This window comes from Sebastes fasciatus, chromosome 11 (assembly GCF_043250625.1).
Source record: "Sebastes fasciatus isolate fSebFas1 chromosome 11, fSebFas1.pri, whole genome shotgun sequence".
Taxonomy (NCBI): domain Eukaryota; kingdom Metazoa; phylum Chordata; class Actinopteri; order Perciformes; family Sebastidae; genus Sebastes; species Sebastes fasciatus.
This window is the reverse complement of record NC_133805.1, coordinates 9,163,557-9,185,311: the sequence shown is the minus strand read 5'-3', so window position 1 is coordinate 9,185,311 and position 21,755 is coordinate 9,163,557. Positions and strand designations below refer to the sequence as shown.

Genomic DNA, 21,755 nt, shown 5'->3' with positions numbered 1-21,755 from the left:
GGCATTTGGTAGCCCGGGATACTGCTAAGTAGGGATGTAAGAAAATATCGACACAACATGAGTATTGTGATGTTATGTTTCGTGATATTGTATCGATTCTCCAAACACTGTATAGATTATTTATTAAAGCTGAAGAAGGTGAGATTGAAGCAAATATGATTAAAAAAAGTTATTTTTATAAAACGGTCGCTATATTGTGACAGTGTAACTTGAAACAGGCAACCTGAAAAAAATCATGTGCCTCTGTGTCCTCCGGTGTCCTCCGGTGCTCCTAACGGCATCTGCAAGATTTCACATACCGGAGGAAAACAACCAGTCAGAGCTGATCTGAGGTCTGCTGTCCAGCTCCCGTCTATGAGAGCCGGCTGTCAATCACTCACGAACTCCGACCAAACAGTCAAAGTAGGCCGCACTGATAAAATATGAGTCAATATTATTTTACGTTAATGCCTCTTTCTCCCCTAAAATGTTTTAAGAATCATCTTGTAGTGCACGGTTTAGCTGTAAAATTAGAAAGTTTGTGCTGCCATTGTGAAATCTGGTGAAGGAACGCCAAGTTCTGGTCACATGACCGGAGCACAGCCAATGGGAACGCTCTCTCTCAACGAAATGACCTGTGATTGGTCAAAGTCTCCCATCACGGGCTAGATTTTCTAAAACCTGGAAACAGAGCCATGAGGAGGTGCAGAAGTCTAGTTTTCTCTCAGAACACTTGAATTACAATATGCTGAATCGTTATCATGGAATTTTTGCCCAATGATGCCAAAAATATACTGCCTACTGAAGCTTTAACCTCTTAAAAATCCGACTGCCCGCTGTCGGGCCCGGCCGCTATTCAATCTTTCAGAGGATTTTGTCGTGAAAGAGACTAACAAAATGTTGCGTAACTGGCATGGCCATTTTTAAAGGGGTCCCTTGACCTTTGACCTCAAGATATGCCTTAATTTTAGCACCCATCTCATATCATTTTTATTACATGTTTACAGTAACACAGGGAGCCACCGTTCAGTTTTATTTTCCATAGTCACTGACACCACATGTAACCACCCCGTCTACCGTGACTGCCACTCACATACAGTCGGTGCATCTTTCAACGACTCCCTTCAAACTAAATCTTTCCGCTTTAACACCGCAGGCTGCATATCCTGCTACAGGAAAAGAGGGGTGTGTCGTGTTGTACTTGTGTTTCGGGGGGTCTGAAGGAGTATTACGATACCATGTAGCCTTTATTTATTTATAGATTACCTCCTCCCTTTCAATCTGTAAAGTAATATATCACCTCAAGCATACACGCTGGACATATTGCACAGGACAGACGTGTACTGGATGTACAGATGGATCAGGCTCAAAAAGATCCCCAAAAAATTGCCACATCACCCCCTCCTCCTCCCTTGTAAAACTCTATGTTTCACTTTCTTCTTGAGTCAGGGCTAAGTGACACCTATGCACTGAATCCTCAGCAGGTGCACCGCCCTCTCCTCTCTCCCTGTCCCTGGGTGACCCGGCGCCACATTCTAGCGCAGCGCCGGTGCCAGCAGAAGCAAATCAGACACCAGCACCCCCTCCTGATATGTACTTCTCTGTCCTACATCCATTATTTTTAGCTGGGATCCAAGCCTCCATCTTCACTTAATATGGGAAAAGAGTGCCTCGTATTCGCAGTCGCCTCTAAATCCATCATCCTGTATCACTGCTTCTTCGGTTGGCGCAAAGCAGACGGGCTCATCAACACGCACACACACACACACACACACACACACACACACACACACACACCATTTTATCTCTTTATTCCTTTCTTTAGCACCATCTCTCTCCATCTCCATCACTGCCTTCTCTTGTTCTCAGTGGATATGGAGAGAAAGAGAGCAGGTTCTCGTCTCCTAACTCCACCCACTTTTACAGGTCTGTAACACACACTCAAACACACGCACGCACACACACACAAAGCTGTCACCCCAGCAACCTGCAGCGGCCCCCACCTCATCCCTCCCGATTACACCCCACATAGACATACACTCGCACCTGTGTCAAAATAAGCCCAACCCCTCTTGCACCCTGTGCCCCACTGCCAGTTGCCCATGTGCGGTTTTTAATAAGGTGGATGCAAGAGTTGGTCTTGCTCTCTTCTGGGTGACGCGGATTGGAAGGGGTTCTCGATATTTTTACCAAACTTTTCCGTTTCGTTTCGGCGGTGCCCCTTCTTTTACTTTCTGAAATTGTAAATACATCTACACTATCTCAGAGAGGAGCCATGAAGTGGACCTGGGTGTTCGTGACAGTCTTGCTGTCCTTTGGGGGCCTATCGCTGGGCAAGGAGAGCTTGGACTTCCCCGAGTATGATGGCAAGGACCGCGTCCATGACCTCAACGCCAAGAACTATAAGTTCGTGATGAAGAAGTACGATGTCATGGTGGTGTACTACCATGATCATCCCGGATCCAGCCGCGTCGCCCAGAGACAGTTTGAGATTGAGGAGTTGACCCTTGAGGTGGGTTGAGCTGGGAACTATGGGTAGAATAAGGACGATAGCTTGCTAGAACTAGTGCTGGATTCATAATGCGAAGCACACACAAACATTACACAGTCTTGAACTCAAAGTTCCTATTAAGAGTTTGGTTGAAGGTTCTAGTAGAGTTTGTATTTTGATATTTGGTTGCACAGAATTTGAATCATGCTGATGTGAAGTGTGTGACAGTTTTCTGCTGGTAGAGGGATTAACTCTATTAATTAATTAAAATGTAAAAAGAGATTCTTATTCATGGTACAGGTGTAAATGTGTGGTTACAAGGAAAGGAAAGAGAATATTTGGCAACAAATACATGTGCTTTTTTTGTTTGCTAGATTTGAAATGTGTTAAATGTGAAATTGAACCACAGGGGGGAGTTATCCTGGGAAAGTGATGCTGCAAGGTGGAAAATAGCTTTGCTGGATTCAGAAATGCTGATAGGTGAAGTCCCAAAAATGTGTCACGAGCCTGCCGTGTGTCGCCAGTGTCGTCCACCACGAGGCAAAGAGCTGAGCTGTGAGGACCCGAGATATCATGTATTCTGGCAAAAGGCTGAGCTTGTGTATATCGTTTGTGTGTGTGCGTGTGTGTGTGTGTGTGTGTGAGAGAGAGAGAGAGTGAGAGAGAGAGTTGATGTACTTAACACACCTCTTTAAGTATACCTCTCCCGTCAGCCTTGACACTCAGCAGTTTCACCACATTCCTCACAGAGAGACATTACATCATCATTCAGCAAGCTTGCAGTATCAGCTCACAAACGCATCAAACCCCAACTGACCCGGGTCAGTTCTCAGGGGGGGAAAACAACTTGAATATCAAATGTCACATACTCATATGCTGCATTTTTTAATTTCTTGTCCTTGTCAATTTGAAGTTGATTCTACCCGGAAATACAGCAGCCTTCTTTTTCACCAAAAAACAGAGAGCTGGTTCTCAAACTGCATTTTACACAGAATTGATATCGTTTGAAGAAGTACTGGACTAATAGCTGCTGTGAAAGTTGCAAGTCTATAAAAAATAAGTAATAGAGGTGACGACTGATTTATGGAATAGATACGCTGGATCATGTGGCAGCCATATTTTATGGTATTTGGCATCGCTAGGCGGCTTCCTTATACACTTGATGCATTGTTGTTGTTTCAAGGGGAGCTCCAAGCATCGCTGGTAGCTCCTTTTAGACTTGACATGCAAGACAGGCATAAAAAAAAACGTCTTGGCAATTAAATCCAAATTCAAAAACAGATTTGGGCATCTATTTGAGTGGGATGACACTAAAGGATAAGTAATCAACAACCCCTTCAACAGCTGTGGTCATACTAAATTGATGCACAAATTAACCAAAAATTCATCAATCAACAAATTTCTGATCTATCTTGTCATGTAATGTCAACAAAATGAATGAAACAGGGAGGAAAATAACAGTGATAGATAATTATAGAAAGGAAAGCATTAATACACGCCGCTCCCCTTAGCGTATCACATCCTCTCAGCAACCTCTGGTGTCTCTGTAAGGGTGGGTTAAGGCTTCGGTCTTAGGGCCGGAGGCCAGCACTGGAGGCTCTGGCTCCAGTAGTGCCGGCTCAGCTCGGCGCCGTGATTGACACTTGCAGTACTGTACTTGTCAGCGGATCCCAGAGCGCTGAGCATCACTGCCACCTCGCCAAAATAGTCCCTAGCTGGGCTGGTGTGGCTTCTGGCGCTATATTTATCCCGAGCTGCTTTTGTGGTGGATCGAGCTCCCTGAAGGCTTGTGTTTCTCCTTATGAATGTATTATGATTTAAATTTAATGAGGGTTTATTATTAGTAACAGACAGCAGCAAAGGGCCGAAAATTTCAGAGGTCAAGGCGGTCTGTTAGTGAAAGTTCAGTGACATGATGGGAGCGAGGAAGTCATAATTAAGTGTTTTCTCTCATCTGCTGAGGTGGCCTCACACTGTGACTGGAGTCTACTGTATGTGTTAATCATTTTTGCAATATTTACATTAATAGGCCTGCATTCTCCAGACTAAATGCACTGTACTATTAAACATGTACACATGGATGTATATATTTCCTCCTCAGACCCCTAAGATATCAAAATGGGATGACTCCGCACTGTCCAATATGAGGAGAAATAATTTGCGATCCACAGCAGTAATAGGGAACAGTTAATTACATTTTATCAAGTGCTGTGTTCATATCTTTGTCATATATATGTATGTCTTAGGTACAAAATGTCAGTATTGAAAAAAAAAATGAAATTGTGTACAGCTGCAGTGTATTTTGCATGTTGTGTAGTTGGAAAACAAGCACATCTTATGAAATCCCATCCCACATACTGAGTTTGTTGGAGAGGTTCAGTTACATCCAAGAAATGATACCAGCCACATTACAGCACATACACTGAGGTCTGAAGCCAATTTTGCATGTTTTATATTTGGAGGACATGCAGATATGAAGCTATGAAATATTTTTTATATTGTATCGTTAAACAAATTTAGAAAAAAAAGATGCCACTTCTTGAGAAATCAAAGTAATTTATAATACATATTCAAATCAAGATGAGCAACCTCTATATTTATATCTAATGTACCTCTCACTTAATTTATTGGTTTTCTAAAGTGATTATACAGGAAAATGGAAAATAGTTAGAAGCATTAATTACCAGTGCTTTTTTCACATCTGTTTATTACAATTTATCTTTAAATGTATCCTTCAGTTGCTTGGATAGTATGAAGTATGAAGACTTACCTCACCTCAATCACTTGCCCTTTAAAAAGCTTATTTTAGCCTACTTAAATGCCAAAAGGGTGGGGTCTGCAACAACATATAGTTCAATGCAAAAAGTCACAGTAGAACCAAAATACTGCACTTAGAGACCCAATTTGTATTATAACTGTATATAATTTTAAGTGTATATACTTTTGCATTAAATACAAGTTTGCATATATTCATACTCACCTGCTGCTAAGCTACAAACTCACTATCTAAACCGCACCACTGCGCCCCACCCATCTGCAACTCCAATTAAATTAGAAGAAATGCCAAGAATTATCTGCACAACAACCTGCAGGACAGCCTGCTTAGTCAAACTATTTATGCCAGTAAAAGCAGCTGCTCAAGATCTCTGACACCAGTGTGCACCCATGTGTGTGTGTGTATGTGTTTGTGTGTGTGTGTGTGTGTGTGTGTGTGTGTGTGTGTGTGTGTGTGTGTGTGTGTGTGTGTGTGTGTGTGTGTGCTTTCTACCCTCCAAACACACTGAGACAACCACTTCCTCTATGCAGACAGGCTGCGAGCGTGGCGCTGCCATTGGTGGAACCGACTGTCAGTCATGAGGTTCAAGTTTCATACAGATTTAGAAAGTGCATAAGCAGCGCTCTGAAAAGCAGGCTTTTATGGTAATGAAACTACTGAGTGAGACAACTTTGTCAAAAAGGTATAAATGTGCATGAGATGGACACTCGTTTCACTGCACACTCACACAGACTTGTGTTCATGTTTTATAGGCTTATACTGAACTGACAAATCGTGTCCTCGGTTATGTGACGGTGTCTTTGTCTTCCAGCTTGCAGCCCAGGTCCTGGATGAGTTTGACGATGAGGATATCGGAGTCGGACTCATTGATGCTAAGGAAGACAAAGCCGTTGCAAAGAAATTAGGTAAACACTCAACAAAATCAACACAGCTGCAGACACTTCCCATTATGCAAAATGAGGCCAGCCAGTATCAGTATCTCAAGTCAAACTATTACAGGTTTTATTGATCAAATTTTTATGTAGATAAATAAAAATTGTTTTAAATAATACATCTACAGAGCTTTTAGAAAGGTGCTGAATAAAAGTACCAATCCTAAGTGCTCAGCGATAAAAGGAGGCTGCCTCTAGGGCAAGCCATTTCAACATTCAATCAAACCACATTCATACATTTTAGATACGCTGACACTGGTGTCTCCATCACGCTGCAGAATACGTGAATATTTACCGTTGCAACAAGTTACAACTGATGTTAGCACATGTAAGCTATCTTAGCTTAACCGTCCAAACAACAATAACCCATAAAATTACAATTCGGCATATTTAAACAAAACCAACCCAATAGTCCTTACAACCTTAACTAATGAGTTGTCACTGGTTAGATTGTCAAAATCAGAAAAATAACAGCTTCAATCCCTGATGAGCTACGTTAGCATCTTATCATTAGTGACGGTTGCGTCCAGTTACCTAACGTTATAGTTCCCTCAAACAATATATAACGAAGATGCGCATCACAGGGGTTTTAAAAGTGGGTGGCCAACTGGAAACTAAGTAGGTACGCTGTATACCTGTGTATACCCTGCACTACACCACTGCTTAGACAACAAGCAAAAGGTTACCTAAAACTAGATAGTCTTATCCTCAGATTACCATAGATTACGTTACATGCATCTCTAAACACCATCACACAACATGTTGCAAAATTTAATTTGTCTACCACGAAAGATTTGTCACTTGACATGACTGTCTGAGTCTCACTCCACACGATCATAAAATATGCAGGTTGTGCAATGAACTGGCAACCACTTGTTGTGAAGTGAATGCAATGGAACGGAGGAGGGAGAGTGCGACATCTAGTGGCTGAATGTTATCAATGTTATCAATAGCACCTTTAATCTATAATGGCTAATAATTTGAACTAACCTGTCTAACTAGAGATAATATAGCTCTCAGTGGGATGTGGCCAATTTTACTTTAATGTTTCCTGTTTTATGGAAGATACGTATAAAAAATGTTTGCGTCTAGAAGGGAGAACGCAAATTGCAAAATCTGATCTGAGATTTGCAAAAACTTTCGTGAGACTCGCTGCCTAAAGACCTATCCTAGCCTTAACTATTCAAGATCAATGCCTAACCTTAACAATCTCGTGAGAGTCTCCCCAGTTTGCAGGCTTCCTCCTAGCCACTACCTTAAAAATGTGGGAAGGATGAGGCCATTAAGTCTAATTGCCATTATGTGACCTTTGCTCCGGTCGGGGCTTCTTCTCTTTCACCCCAGGTCTTGATGAGTCCGACAGCATCTTCATCTTCACAGACGATGAAGTCATAGAATATGACGGCGAGCTTGCAGCAGACACTATTGTGGAGTTCATCTATGATGTTCGTGAGGATATAAGTTCCCAGTTAATAGCCTGCTTTATTTTAGCAAAAAAAAAGTCTCTAATCCCAGTTTGCTGTCTTTAAAGATGATCTAACTCTGGGTTCTTCTTTTCTCTGTCACCTTCAACTCCATTGTCTCCCACCCTTTATCCTCCATGACCCTCTTTTTCCTTCATAGGTTCTTGAGGACCCGGTGGAAATTATTGACAATAATAGGGAACTGAAAGGATTTGAAAACATCGAAGAGGACATCAAACTGGTGGGCTACTTTAAGAGTCACAAGTCAGAACGTAAGAATCTGTACTGTGATGGCATGATAACCTGTTTCAATTTGTTTGTTTTTTACAGTTACTTTTCAACATAATTGCTCATGATTGCATATCAAGAAGTGCAACAGAGACCAGGGTCAGATTGCTTGATTTAACTTTGAGCTGCTGACTGATTTGATTTTTAAGGTGATTTTCAAGTGAGCACATTAAGAGCTACCTTAATAATGATGAGTGCAACAAGTCTACATTCTTAGATATTTCATACAGGAGCCGATCTACTGAAACAACTTGATGGATGCATATAAAATTTCAGATTTTGAGGCTTTCGCCGATGCTGCTGAAGAGTTCCATCCCCACATCTATTTCTTCGCCACATTCAACCCCAAGGTGAGTAATAATGGTTAATATCTTAAAGGAGCAGTGTGTCGGATTTAGTGACATCTAGTGATGAGGTTGCAGATTGCAACCAATTTAAACCTCTGCCATGTGCCAAACGTGTAGGAGAACTGAGCAGAGTCAGTGCGTAGAGTGTGTGTACGTGGGAAGTGAGTGGTGAAGCAAGAGAGAAAGAGCGGCGGTGAATGTGTGTGATGTTGTGAGTGAACAAGTGAGCGAGTGGAGGAGAAGACAGTTAGTTTAGCTTTGAGAATATCAAGTGGATGTACAGTGGAAGTTGCAGTTTGTGGAGAAAAAAAATGCTGCAGCTCCTAAAGACTAACAGAGGTTACCCGTGTCTTGTTTCTCGGCGGCTGAGTGGAGTGACGGGGGTAAACTCAGGAGCAAGTAACATTATCGACTTCGGCCCAAGCAGGAAAAGTTAACACAGAGTTTGTTTTGTCCGTTCTGGGCTACTGTAGAAACAGGACCCGCTCCATATGTAGATATAAACGACTCATTCTAAGGCAACGAAAATACAACGATTCTTATTTTCAGGTGATTTTACACTAAATAAAAATATACTTATTAATATTATATTCAATTTCTGCCATTAAATCCCCCTAAATGTTACACACTGCTCTTTTAAGTTTTTTAACAGATACACTGAAAACACCATAATAAGACTAGGTAGAATATCAATGAGTGTTTGAAAATGTATTTAAAACTCACATAAAACTTATAAATATGCTAGCATAAGTATTAAAACAAAATTTCTATAATAAGCTGATAATAAGCTTTGTCTATCTGTTATTTTGGTGCTGGGCAGGTAGCCTATAGTGGGGTGATCAAAGCAAAAAACAGCTGTCTGTAGCTGCTGAAATGAGGTTGATGAGAGCATTTAATTACGAGCAACTCCTTTCACATTACACACAATCATTTGATCCATTGCTGATATAAAAATGTTGATCAGTGCAGCTGTAACAAAATTAAGTATACACTTTTAAAAAAGAAAGAAAAAAACAATGGGCCCAAAATTGAGCCTTGAGGCACTCCATAAGGAAGCATAGCCCTCTTTGATATCTGACCATTGATGAACACAAAATGCTCTTTGTTAATATCCTTAACAAACCATTTTAGAACAACATCCTTAATTCCATGTACTTAAAACATATACTAAACAATATATATTCCTTATCCGTGTATTGAAGAGTAAGAGCTACACTAGCAGACCTGTTTTTCCAAATAAAAACTGGTCTTCAGATTGGCCACTTCTGGAGGCTGAACATTCAATAAACCTCTGCCGGTGCGCTGAAAAACATGAACTGAAGTGTTAAAGCAACCCATTAACACACCGAAAAAATGCATACAGTATCTACACAATAACTTTCATTGAAAACTGTTCTACTTTGTATCTTCCTCAAAACAGTCAAAATTACCAATAATTTGCATTAGTCATACTAACTAAACTGACAAAATATTTAGTGAATGAAACTTTTTTTGTAATAAACCATTAACTTCATGGTTCCTGAGACCTTTACGCTCAGTTGTTGGTCGTATGTTACAGGTTGCCAAGGCTCTGGAGCTGAAGCTCAATGAGGTGGACTTCTACGAACCCTTCATCGATGATCCAGTGGTCATCCCCGGAAAACCTTACACTGAGGACGAGCTGGTGAAATTCATTGAAGATAATGACAGGTAAGTCCCATTAATGCTATGCTACAACGATATCATGCAGGTAAAAGCTTAACCGTCCATAATGAAAAACAAAACGAGTAAAATCTTATTCCTCTGTGCTTTTCAAGACCGACCCTGAGGAAGCTGCAGCCCCACAACATGTACGAGATCTGGGTAAGAACTTTAAAACTTTCGACACCAAAACAAACTAGCCCACAGGTCTGTTTTTGTCCAACTATTCCTCCACGAAGAGACTTTAATTAGATTACAACTCCAGTAACACTTTATGAATTTTCTGAAATTGTAACTTCAACAAGTTCAACCCAGTGGGTTCACTTTGTCGTTATTCTTTCCACAGGATGACGATCTTGATGATGAACACATCGTTGCTTTTGCAGAGGAGTCTGACCCAGGTAAAGGAACCCTGCATGAATTATAACCAGTCACCAGTAGCAAATCTAAAGTGTTACATTGGGAGTGGAGGTTAGGGTGATGGTGATGACGTGATGTTAAGCTAAATTTAGAGTGGAATACCACATCAATTAAAAATCCCAATATGTTTTTGAGAGAGTTGTTCATGTTTACTAATATTTTTTGGACTGTCTTAAACCATAGGAATAAAAAAAAATTTAATTTTGAAAATGGGCATAGTTCCTCTTTAATTAGACTGTCCCATGCAGTTATACAGTATTTCTGCAGGTGAATGAAGGATGAGTAATGAAATGATCTGCAAATACCCATTACCTCTATTTTGCCACCCTGTTGATTCACCCATATAATAGTTTAGTTTCTCTGTTGTCCTCTCCACTCCTTAGACGGTTATGAGTTCCTTGAGATCCTGAAGCAAGTTGCCGAGGACAACACAGACAACCCCGACCTCAGTATTGTCTGGATTGACCCTGATGATTTCCCCCTGGTAAGAATATAACATGGTGCAATAACACATAGGCTACTGGAAATCAGAGGGACTCCTTTGGGTACTCCTTCACTCACAGTTAACTGAGATTTAATGACTGAAATGTCACACTTACTTCATCGACATTGTCTAATAGCAGAATTAATCAATATTTCTTTTTCCCCGCAGCTTCTGCCACACTGGGAGAAGACTTTCAAAATCGACCTGTCCTCCCCGCAGATTGGTGTTGTTGATACTGGTGATGTGAGTAATATTTTTGGTACTTTATTCATACATTGCCTGTGCATTTGCGTGTTTTGCCGCACTCTGTTATACATACCGTATATGCAGTTTACACAAGGCTGGATTCATTTGTGGTAATTTGATTTTAATTACAAATGTGTTGGGTAATATGCAAAATTAAAGCAAAAATTCACTCCTGCAATTTTGCTTGCCTTATAGAGGAGTTCATGTTAAAGTCTACTTTTAATAGTATATAGGTGAGTCCACACTGCATCGCCATGTTTGTTTTGAATCTACGCGTCTTTATTTGTTCTTCTTCACTCTGCAGGCTGACAGCGTGTGGATGGACATGGATGATGGAGAGGACTTGCCAACTGTAGACGAGCTGGAGGACTGGATCGAGGACGCTCTGTCAGGTGTAATCGATCCTGATCATGATGATGATGATGATGACGATGATGATGATGACGATGATGATGATGACGATGATGATGACGATGATGATGATGACGACGATGATGACGACGATGATGATGATGATGATGACGACGACGATGACGACGATGACGACGATGATGACGACGACGATGACGACGACGACGATGATGACGATGACGACGATGATGATGATGATGACGACGATGATGATGACGATGATGATGATGATGACGATGACGATGATGATTATTAAATCATTAAGTCATAATTTACTCTTTAAGTCTGACCAATGCAGTTTCAAGAGTCAACATCATTAACTCCCTCATCTTCTTTTGTAACTAGTTCTCATGTTGAACTCGTCAGTCCATTTTGATATCTCATCTGTTCATCATCCTCTCTCTGCATCTCACCAGAACAATATTCCACTACTCGTTTATCTCCCCCCCCCCCCCCCCCCCCCCCTACATATTCACTAATCCTCCATGTAACAAAGTACTTTCTAAGATAAGATCCCACAGTACCTTTATTACACACATGTAACACTGTCTGGTACAATAAAAAAAAGAAATTCTTTCAAAAACCTTGCCATCTACTGCTATTGATTTTTATATTATTAAAGTTTTTATTTTCCAAAGTACTGGAGGGGTTGCAATGTTGTATGCATTATGTATGAGTCCACCTGTGGAGTCTGTTGCAGTCTGAATGTGTTTTATCTGTTCTCACTTATTTTCTTGTTCACCCCACTATCGAAACAACTGAAGTCAGACCCAAAGGTGCTAGCAGGCTTTTCTGACGGGTCTTATGGATATCACCAGCCTACTCTGTGAAATCAATGTAACCGCTGTACACTGAAAGTGCTGTACATCATATGGATGTTTTCTACGATGATGAAATATGCCAACAGCCATATTCTATTTTTGTAACAAGAGGAATTTAACTTTACTGTAAAGTCTTAAATAAATGACAGCTTGGACAGAAACACCATTACTGTATAGTTTTTTAAAGGTGTGTGCACGTGTGTGTGAATTCTAAATATAGTTGTTTTTTTAACTATATTTAATACATAATGATTTTGAAGATATAATTATCTGGAAATTTAGTATTATTATTTATTACATATGTATAACAATAATAACCAAACATGATTATATATATATATATATATATATATATGCTATTGATTTTATACATGTATATATATATATATATTTAAAAAATCATGTTTGGTTAATTTTTATTATTATACATATATAATAAATAAACATATATAATAAATAAATATATAATACAATCAATATGTAATATAATATATATATATATATACTGTATATATATATATATATATATATATATATATATATATATTCTGACTTTATTCTCAGAATATTATGATTTTTTTCTCGTAAACTTATGACTTTATTCTCATAATATTATGACTTTATTCTCGAAATCTCAGATCATTTTTTTTTATCAATAAATAAATAAGAAAAATTAAAATATGAATAAAGAAAACAAAAAAAAGCCAACAGAACCAGGCAAAGATCAATATCAAGGTGTGTATTACATGTCACTGTGTACAGTGTGTGTGCTTGAGACGGGGTGGGGGTGTCATCAAATTAGGGCAAGATTAAAAAAAAAAAAATAGATAAGTAAAAGAATGATGGATAAAAAGATGATGTTTGTTTTTATCTTTTAGCGCCGCTCCTTCACCTCATGACGTAATGACGCATCTGACGCGCCTGCGTTAGTCAGAGACACGCCCCTTCTTCTTGCAAGCCATGTGGTTGTCGTTGATAAATAAACTCCTCTGCTAAATTTTTTAATTCCCTCTATACTACATATATACTATACAAACGCTGACGTTTCTGCACGGCAGTGGAGGAGCAGCCAAGATATGTCGTTGGGCGTCGTGAACCTGCAGGCTCAGGTGGAGTCTGTGCTCGGAGCTCTGGTGAAAGCTGCCACGGTGGAGTTAACCAAACTGTTCGAGAGCAGATACCGAGCCTCGGTGCTGGACGTGGACGTGGGCCGCACGGAGGACAAACGGCGAAACGAGACACTGGATAGTTTTTCCAGCAGAGACACGACGCGCAGCATCGGAGTGCAAGTGGACGACATTTATCCGCCGTTTGAGCTCTCTGGTGTGTTAGCTTTAAATGCTTAAAGGACTTCCTGTTTACGTCCAAGGCGGCCAGGCTGCAGGACGGAGAGATGCATGAGGAAGAGTGCACACTAGTTGCTTTCACTGCACTATTTTGCATGCATTTAGCTTGATGCATATGTGCATTTAGTTCTTGCAAACACGTTGTTTATTGTTGCACGGAGCTCCTGCAGGGTGTTACATTTAATTTAATTTTTGCATCCATTTTTAGTTTGTAACTTTACATTTTTCTTGTCAACTAAACTTAAACAAGTTGAACATTTAATTTAATTTTTGCATATTTTTTTAGCTTGTAACTTAACATGTTTTCGTGTCAACTGAACTTAAAGTAATAGAACATTTTATTAACATTTTTGCATCCATTTTTAGTTTATAACTTTACATTTTCCTTGTCAACTAAATTCAAACAAGTTGAACATTTAATTTAGTTTTTGCATAAATTTGTAGCTTGTTATTTAACATTTTTCTTGTCAACTAAACTTAAAGTAAAAGAACATTTTATTTCATTTTTGCATCCATTTTTAGCTTGAAACTTTACATTTTTCTTGTCAACTAAACTTAAAGTAATAGAACATTTTATTTCATTTTTGTATTTTATTTTTAGCTTGTAACTTAACTTTTTTTTTTTGGAACCAGATCGGCATGATGTGCTTGTATATCAGACTTACAATTATAACAAACTGCCTTCAAATCGTCGGAGAGAGACAGGAGCCTAAATAAGCAACAAGCCCAAAAAAAACGCAACACACTGCTACCAATATTTGTACCCAAAGTAGCTTATATAAGCAGACTTGGCAACTCTGTATAAATGCATGAGGCGAGTGTAAACTAGCTGCTTTAACTGCAGAGCAAAATCAGAAAGATGCTTATTTTGTATGCATTTAGCTTGTTGCATATGTGCATTCAATTCTTGCACACACTTTGTAACTTGGACGGAGCTCCTGCAGGGTGTTCCCAATTACAAATCCAGTGTAAAGGAATGTTTGTGTGCCTCTGTCTTAACCCCTCCCCCCTCTCCTCTTCTCCACAGGCCCCTCCATCCTCTCAGATGGTGATTGTTTGAGGGAGTGCAGCGTGGAGGTGGTGGAGGGGTGTCTCATTCCATCAGAGATCCTCCTGACTGAAGATAATGGCCAGGTTGACACCGAGTGGTCGCCTCTGAAGGAACGGGTCAGTGAGAATTTACAGGGGTGTAAATAATCTGTGGAACAGGCTGAGTGAGACTGTGACTCCTACATGAGCACATCATCCCAGCATGGCCTGTTCTTTTTTTTGTTATAGCAGACAGTACGTCTCGTCATTTGTTTTTTAATAACATGATTTGCCTCAAGGCTTAGGTGTCCTCGTCACACCCGGTGTAATACAGACATGCTCATTTATGTTTTTTTCTTTCAACAGGTTGTGGCAGAGACTGTAGAAATGGTGGAGCTGAGCGGGTTCAAAGCAGAGTCTCCAACTGATAGTGATCCTCAAACAGAAGTCGTTTTGCATGGTAAGAAAAAGCACCGTGACAGTTAGTTCAAATCCAAAGCTAAAACACACTGACAGGCAGACTAAACAAACAGAGAAATTAAATTAAATGATGCAAATGTATTCAGACTAAACAAACAGTACTGCAACTGTAGTGGGTCTGATTCTGCGTTGCGTTGTGTATAAGGTATGGACACACTTCCTGGGACAATCTTTGAGCAATTTATTTCCCCACCAGCAGCAACAGCAACTGTTTGAAGAAACAAAACATTCACAGGGTCTCTCTTGCATTCATGCTCTCATAGCCTTCCTAGTAAATGTCCCGGCGCAAAGAGGGGAAGTAAAGCCAACCAATAGCATTATCAAAAAGAATAAATAAACTGCCAATTATATAATTAGATCAATCTACAGAGAGCTGAGAACATGCTTACCTTCCCTGCAAGAGTCCCGGAGCAAAGAGGAAGTAAATCCAACGGAAATGCGGCAAGGGCCGTTTATAAAATAAAATACTCGCTGTAATATATCATATCATAATATAGATGTTTATTGAAAGCGAATTCTACAGAGATTTTTCTATAAATATCAAACGTAGCACTTATTAGTTATGTGATACAATACCTAAGAGGAAAGACATGAGGTTGCACATCATCTCAGTGCATCTACCCAACCTTTTTTACACTTCACACTGAGAAGTATCCACATCTCCACCTGCAGAGTAGCTCACGCGAGGTGGAGCCATACCGGTCGAGCTGACATTTAAGAGTGCAGGTACATTGAAGGTTTAGCCTATTAAATTTAATTTCTGTGTAAACTGATTGATGCAGTGCTGAGCTGAAATTTCCCACGCCTAACAATCAGGAGTATCGGCACCGGAGCAAAGCAATACAGTGCTGTGGACGGGGATATTTCGAATATTTTCCAACAACGAACTGAAACTGACTTCACTGAAAGTGAAGTGAAACGTATCTAAACTGTTTTTGTCATCTGAGCCTGCTAGCTTTGGAAGCAAAATGGAAAAGTTTCACTTTCAGCTCAGTTCCCCATCAGAAAGGAGAAGTAAAGGGCTGCCTTATTGCAAAATAAAGCAAAGACAATATTCTAAATATAACGTACACTTAAACGAATATTATTGGGTTTTTATGTTAGGTGAGCCTTTCTTTTATTTTCCTAAAATACGTTTTGCTGCTCGCCCCGTCCACGGCAGTACATTGATTTGCTTCCGAGTCATCTACTGTAGGTAATACACTGACTATGGATAAGTACCTCATACAACCCCACTTCAAAACACCCAAACTATCCCTTTAATGTGAAGGCTGCACAAAGTAAAACATGCAAAGACTGAGAAATGTGCATCTTTTACTACCTTCTAAGATCACTGCAATACATTTAATGTCTCATTTAAAGCCTGTGAGAGAACCAAAAACTACTCTTCTTCCTTATTGTAACACTTTTAACTCACTACTTTCTCGCACACACATTCTGATCCCTCTCATTTACCCTGTCTCTTTCCATAAATGTGCCGTCATGTCTGAATGACAAAAAGACATTCCTTTAACCGATAGATGACGCCAGTGATGATGTGTATTCCATGTCTCAAAAGGTCGTAATTGCACTGGAAAAAGGGTGGAGGGATGTTGAAGCTGAATGAGAAAAGGATGATGGGAATGTACAATATAATTAAAAAATGCATCTTTTTTCAGTCTCTGCAGAGACATGGACGGAGACATTAAGACACGGGTCTACGCAAAGCTCTCCAGCTAAACAGAAGCCTCTCGTGATCCAACCAGATACACGTGATGTCATTTCTGGTGAGAAGGTAAAGTTTGTGTGCCCGTTGATCCTCAAGCTGGAGTCTCCAGCCCTGAAACCCGACAGCTCAGAGAAGCCTGTTCAAACCGAGCCTCAGCAAGTCTGCGTCAGCACCGCCAAGGGCACTGCTTACAGTCCGTCCTCATCTGATGGAGCTGTGACTCCTGCTCAGGTCGGCGTTTGGGAACGGATCCACACGCCAAAGGATACGAAGAACAACCTCCACATGAAACTGAAACTGACTTCTCCGGACAAAAAGCAGACGCGTCCCTGCGCGGTACAACTGGTGGACGTGCTTAAGGTGCCCAAGTGGGAGAAGAAGCTTCAGGACGCCATCGCCAAATGTCATGATGCTAACCACAAAACTGGCTGGCCTCTGCCCAAAGACCTCCGCCGCCACCAAGGTCTTCACACAGGCCATCGTCTCTGCTGCTTCACCCCCTGTGAAAACGGCGTGTGGCGGCTTCAGAAGGTGGTCTCCCACTCCCGCGACGGATACCCCTGCAGCATCTGCGGGAAGACGTTCAAGCGGAGGAAGATTCTCCGACGGCACGAGCGCTTTCACACCGGGGAGAAACCGTACTCGTGCTCGACGTGCTCCAAGACGTTCGCACTGAGGAAGAGCCTCCGCCGCCACGTGAGGTTCCACACGGGTCTGAGGCCGCACAACTGCACGCATTGCGGCAAAAGTTTCCGTCTGCGGGAAAATCTGAAATCACACCTGAGGTTTCACAGCGGGGAGAAGCCGTTCAACTGCGCCACTTGCGGCAAGACGTTCAGGATCATAAAGAATCTGGAGAGACATAAACTGAGCCAGTGTGGATTCTTTGTTCCTTCATTCAGGACAATTGCTGGATTGTAGCAGTGGAACAACAGCTGGTTGTGGGGGTTGCACCGCTTTCTACCTCAGACTGAAAATACTGTACCGCTTTTGTAGTCATGTCATGTAACGTCTATATACGTAAAGTTAGAGCTATGAGAGAAACAGAAACCATAATCCAGAAAGTTTATATTTTAATGATCAGTAAGAAGGGGGACAGAGTCATGGGGGCTTTTTTAGAAACTTATACTACTGATGGTTTTGTCTTATTTTTCTTTGTTTCTTATTCCTCACCATGTTTTTGCCTCTTGTGATTGTGGACCAATAGTGGGACTGGAACAGTGTGCAAGAGTTGTACAAATACTTGACACTTTTTTTGCATTAGACCTTCTGAGAAACACATGATCAGTCTGCAAAGAGAATCCCCTCCACCGAGCAACGTTAACCAGGTTTATGGTTTATTACCCGGCTTTGTTGATTCTGATTGGCCAATTACGGCATTCCATGGTCTGTTATTTCTTTATAGCAGACCGCTGCTATGGACGCAGTTCTGATCTCGGACTCTGGAGGACCATTTTTGTCTCAAATGGATTTCTTAAAGGTACAGTGTGTACTGTGTAGAGGATTTAGTGGCATCTAGTGGTGAGGTTGCAGATTGCATGTCCGGGAACTACGGTGGCCTTCAGGCCACGTAAAATGGCGGACTCCGTGAAGAGGACCCGCTCCCTATGTAGATATGAAGGGCTCTAAAGTAACAGAAACACGAATCTTGATTTCAGGTGATTATACACTAAAGAAAACATAGTAACATTCTGCTAATAGATCCCCCGAAATGTTACACACTGTTCCTTTAAGTTAGTGTTGCGAAATAAAGCCACCCCTCTGCTTTGCGTCGGGATGCCGCATCACCTTGCCGGGGTTTATTTTGCAACAGTGACTAGCTCACTGTACATTATCCCTTAACACTTCAGTAGGCAGAATGTTTTGGCATCATTGGGCAAAAATTCCATAATAATCTTTCAGAATACTGTAATTTAAGTGTTCTGAGAAATAACTGCACCTCCTCTTTAGAAAACCTAGCCCTTGATGGGAGACTTTGGCCAATCACAGGTCATTTCAGAGAGAGAGCGAGCGTTCCTATTGAGCATTCCTATTGCCTGTAAAACGTTCTCATTTTACAGCTAAACAGTACACTACAAGGTGTTTCTGAAAACATTTGAGGCGAGAAATAAGCATTACAGTAACAGAATATTGATTCATATTTGATCAACGCTGCCTAGTTTGATCGTTTGATCATATTTTGTGAGTGATTGACAGCTGCTCAGAGACGGCAAGGCTCCAGCTCGGCTCTGATTGGTTGTTTTCCTCCGGTCTGTGAAACCTTACAGATGCCATTAGGAGCACCGGAGGACACTGAGGCACATGATTTTTGATGATTCATGCACAACTGTCAGGATATAGTGACCGTTTTAATCATATTTGCTCCATTTCTACGTATTTCTGCGGCTATACAAGCAATACCACTCTCACTCACCACCTAACTTCATTCCAGATGACCATGTCGTTGTGAAAATATCCGTGTATTGGAATGATCAGATGAGATGAAGATGTAAAAAATGAGAAGAGCCTTCTGTGTATGCACTCTTGACTTTACTTGTTTGCTTGCTTTCCTCACTTCCGTTTCTCTTCTCATGCACTGATTTGTTTAAGCTGAACAGCCAATCAGAGTGATTTCTCTCACCGACGGCCCCAAAATGTCCGACCGTCGACTTGGTGAGTAAGGGCCTTTACATACTACATGCTATATGCTGAAGTTCTCTGCTGCTTCTTGGAGATTGTTATCTTGTAAATGGGTTGAAATACATCAGTAAAATATTATACTTTTATGGCTACAGATAGAAGATAGCTGGTGATTGTTTGGCTGGGCAGCATACAGATCCTCACCTGCCAACCTTTCTGTGTCATGGTTATACATAAAGGACTTCAACTGATGTTTGTTTTTGATTTCTACAATCTTTATGTTTTATGTCTTTTTTACTTTAAACTAATCAAAAAGTGTTTTGTTTTGTATTGATGTTATGATTACTAAATGTATGTACTGACTTCTTTCCTTTCATGACCTAGATGTCAGAGACATCTGGTTTCAGTGTTGAAACCCTTTGGATTGATAATACTACTATGATAAGTGTACATATGGCCAAACAAATGTGATCTTGTTGATTTTTGATTTTTTGATAAAGTTTAAAAAAAGGTTTTATATTCCTGAATACATGTCTACGTTCAGCTTTTTAAATTTCTGATGCTAGATAACATTTTTCTTGTGTATTAATAATAAAAAAAACATCTTTGTGACACACAGATAATTTAGTTATTTTGTTGTGAGAACCCTCAACACACTACATTCATTATGGAGGAAGGGTACGACTTTCTAATAGGTTGATACTAGAATGGATCGTCTGGATGGATGAATGGTTGGGGTTAGGAGAGCCTATTGCTCAGGGGATAGGAAGTGCACATGCATAGAGTCGGTCAAACTTCCCTCCGGACCGTCGATTCTAACATCAGCCTTTCACAATAAAGCACCCGTTACAATATGTTTATACGTTGTAATGGCTCAATTGTTATATAAATTACTAATGCTTTATAGATCAGGTATAAATCACTTTAAGACCAATGGTAAAGTCACTACATGTCTTAGCTAAACACTAGCTAGTTTATTTTCAGACTAAGACTTATAATGGTGGTGTGAGAAGTATTCAGATCTGCTAAGTAAAAGTATCAATACTGCAGTTTAGAAGTACTCAAACTAAATGTCCTGCATTTGAAATCTTATTTAAGTCAAAGTACAAAAGTATTGGCATCATGTACTTAAAGTACCAAAAGTAAAAGTACTCATTATGCAGAATGGCCCATGTTATGGTTGGTAAAGGTAATTTTGACTACTTTATGCTGCCATGTAGCTTAATCTATAATAATATATCAGAATATAATAGTTGATTTATACTTTGTATTAATAATCTAAATCGGCAAAGTAACAATTCAAACCGTCAAATAAATGTCGTTGAGCAAAAAGTGTTACACTGGCTTCCAAAATGTAGTGGAGTAGAAGCATTACTGTAAGTAGCATAAAATGGAAATACTCAAGTATTGTACTAAAGTACAGTACTTGACTAATGTATAAATAAAAAAGTAACATAAAACACAAAACATGCCAGGGGTTAATATAAATAAATAATAGTAACTTAAGTAAAAACATTAAAATGGAGCACAAACTCATCGTTTTACTAGTCTTTTTGTTTTTTGCAGAAGATATTGACTTTTCTGTTTTACTTTTTTGCAATAGTCGTGTAACCAATAATTATGTTGGAAAAAAGATTGGAATCTCCCACAAAAATATTTTTTGGTAAATAAGGTCAAAGAAGTGTCATCTAAAATCATTCATCAATTTTACCTAGTTAGGTCCTTTTTTGTTAAATTAAAAATGATATTGATTTAAGCTGTGCCTTGTGTGATTCTCATACTGAATCAATTGTCCATCTGTTCTGGAAATGTACACACACCCGTAAACTGTGGTAAGATATTTGTAGATTTAACTAGGAAAATATTATCTGTAACTTTGAACTTCTACTGGAATATTAGAGAATATATATATAATTATATATAATATCTATAGATATTATATATAATATATATATATTATATATTATATATATATATTATATACAATATATATTATATTTTATTATATTATATATATATTATATAATATTATATATATATATATATATAGAGAGAGAGAGAGAGAGAGAGAGAGAGAATATTTTCTAATCAATCTCATTATCATAGTCGCAAATGTAAAGTTTTACATTCCTAAACACAAATGTGTGAGAGTTAAACCTCACTTTAATGTTGTCTTCTTATTCTATTTGGGATGGATATATTTTTTGCCACCAGAGTTCCCATCATGCTTAGCGG

The 21,755-nt window shown here is 39.7% G+C and overlaps 2 protein-coding genes across 2 annotated transcripts; both read left to right on the top strand.

Moving 5' to 3' along the window:
- The first annotated feature begins 1,936 nt into the window (after positions 1–1,936).
- On the top strand, positions 1,937–12,504 carry casq1a (calsequestrin 1a). The gene is made up of 11 exons (XM_074650368.1): positions 1,937–2,491; positions 6,058–6,151; positions 7,523–7,623; positions 7,802–7,913; positions 8,206–8,279; positions 9,835–9,965; positions 10,073–10,118; positions 10,303–10,357; positions 10,760–10,860; positions 11,029–11,103; positions 11,411–12,504. Exons 1-11 carry the CDS (start codon positions 2,255–2,257, stop codon positions 11,771–11,773), a joined length of 1,389 nt encoding a protein of 462 aa, XP_074506469.1. The 5' UTR covers positions 1,937–2,254; the 3' UTR covers positions 11,774–12,504.
- A 755-nt stretch (positions 12,505–13,259) lies between these two features.
- Positions 13,260–20,138, top strand: LOC141776642 (uncharacterized). Its single transcript, XM_074650367.1, has 4 exons — positions 13,260–13,661; positions 14,712–14,851; positions 15,080–15,173; positions 16,852–20,138. The coding sequence occupies exons 1-4, from the start codon at positions 13,415–13,417 to the stop codon at positions 17,820–17,822; spliced, it is 1,452 nt and encodes a 483-aa protein (XP_074506468.1). The 5' UTR covers positions 13,260–13,414; the 3' UTR covers positions 17,823–20,138.
- Positions 20,139–21,755: the final 1,617 nt, after the last annotated feature.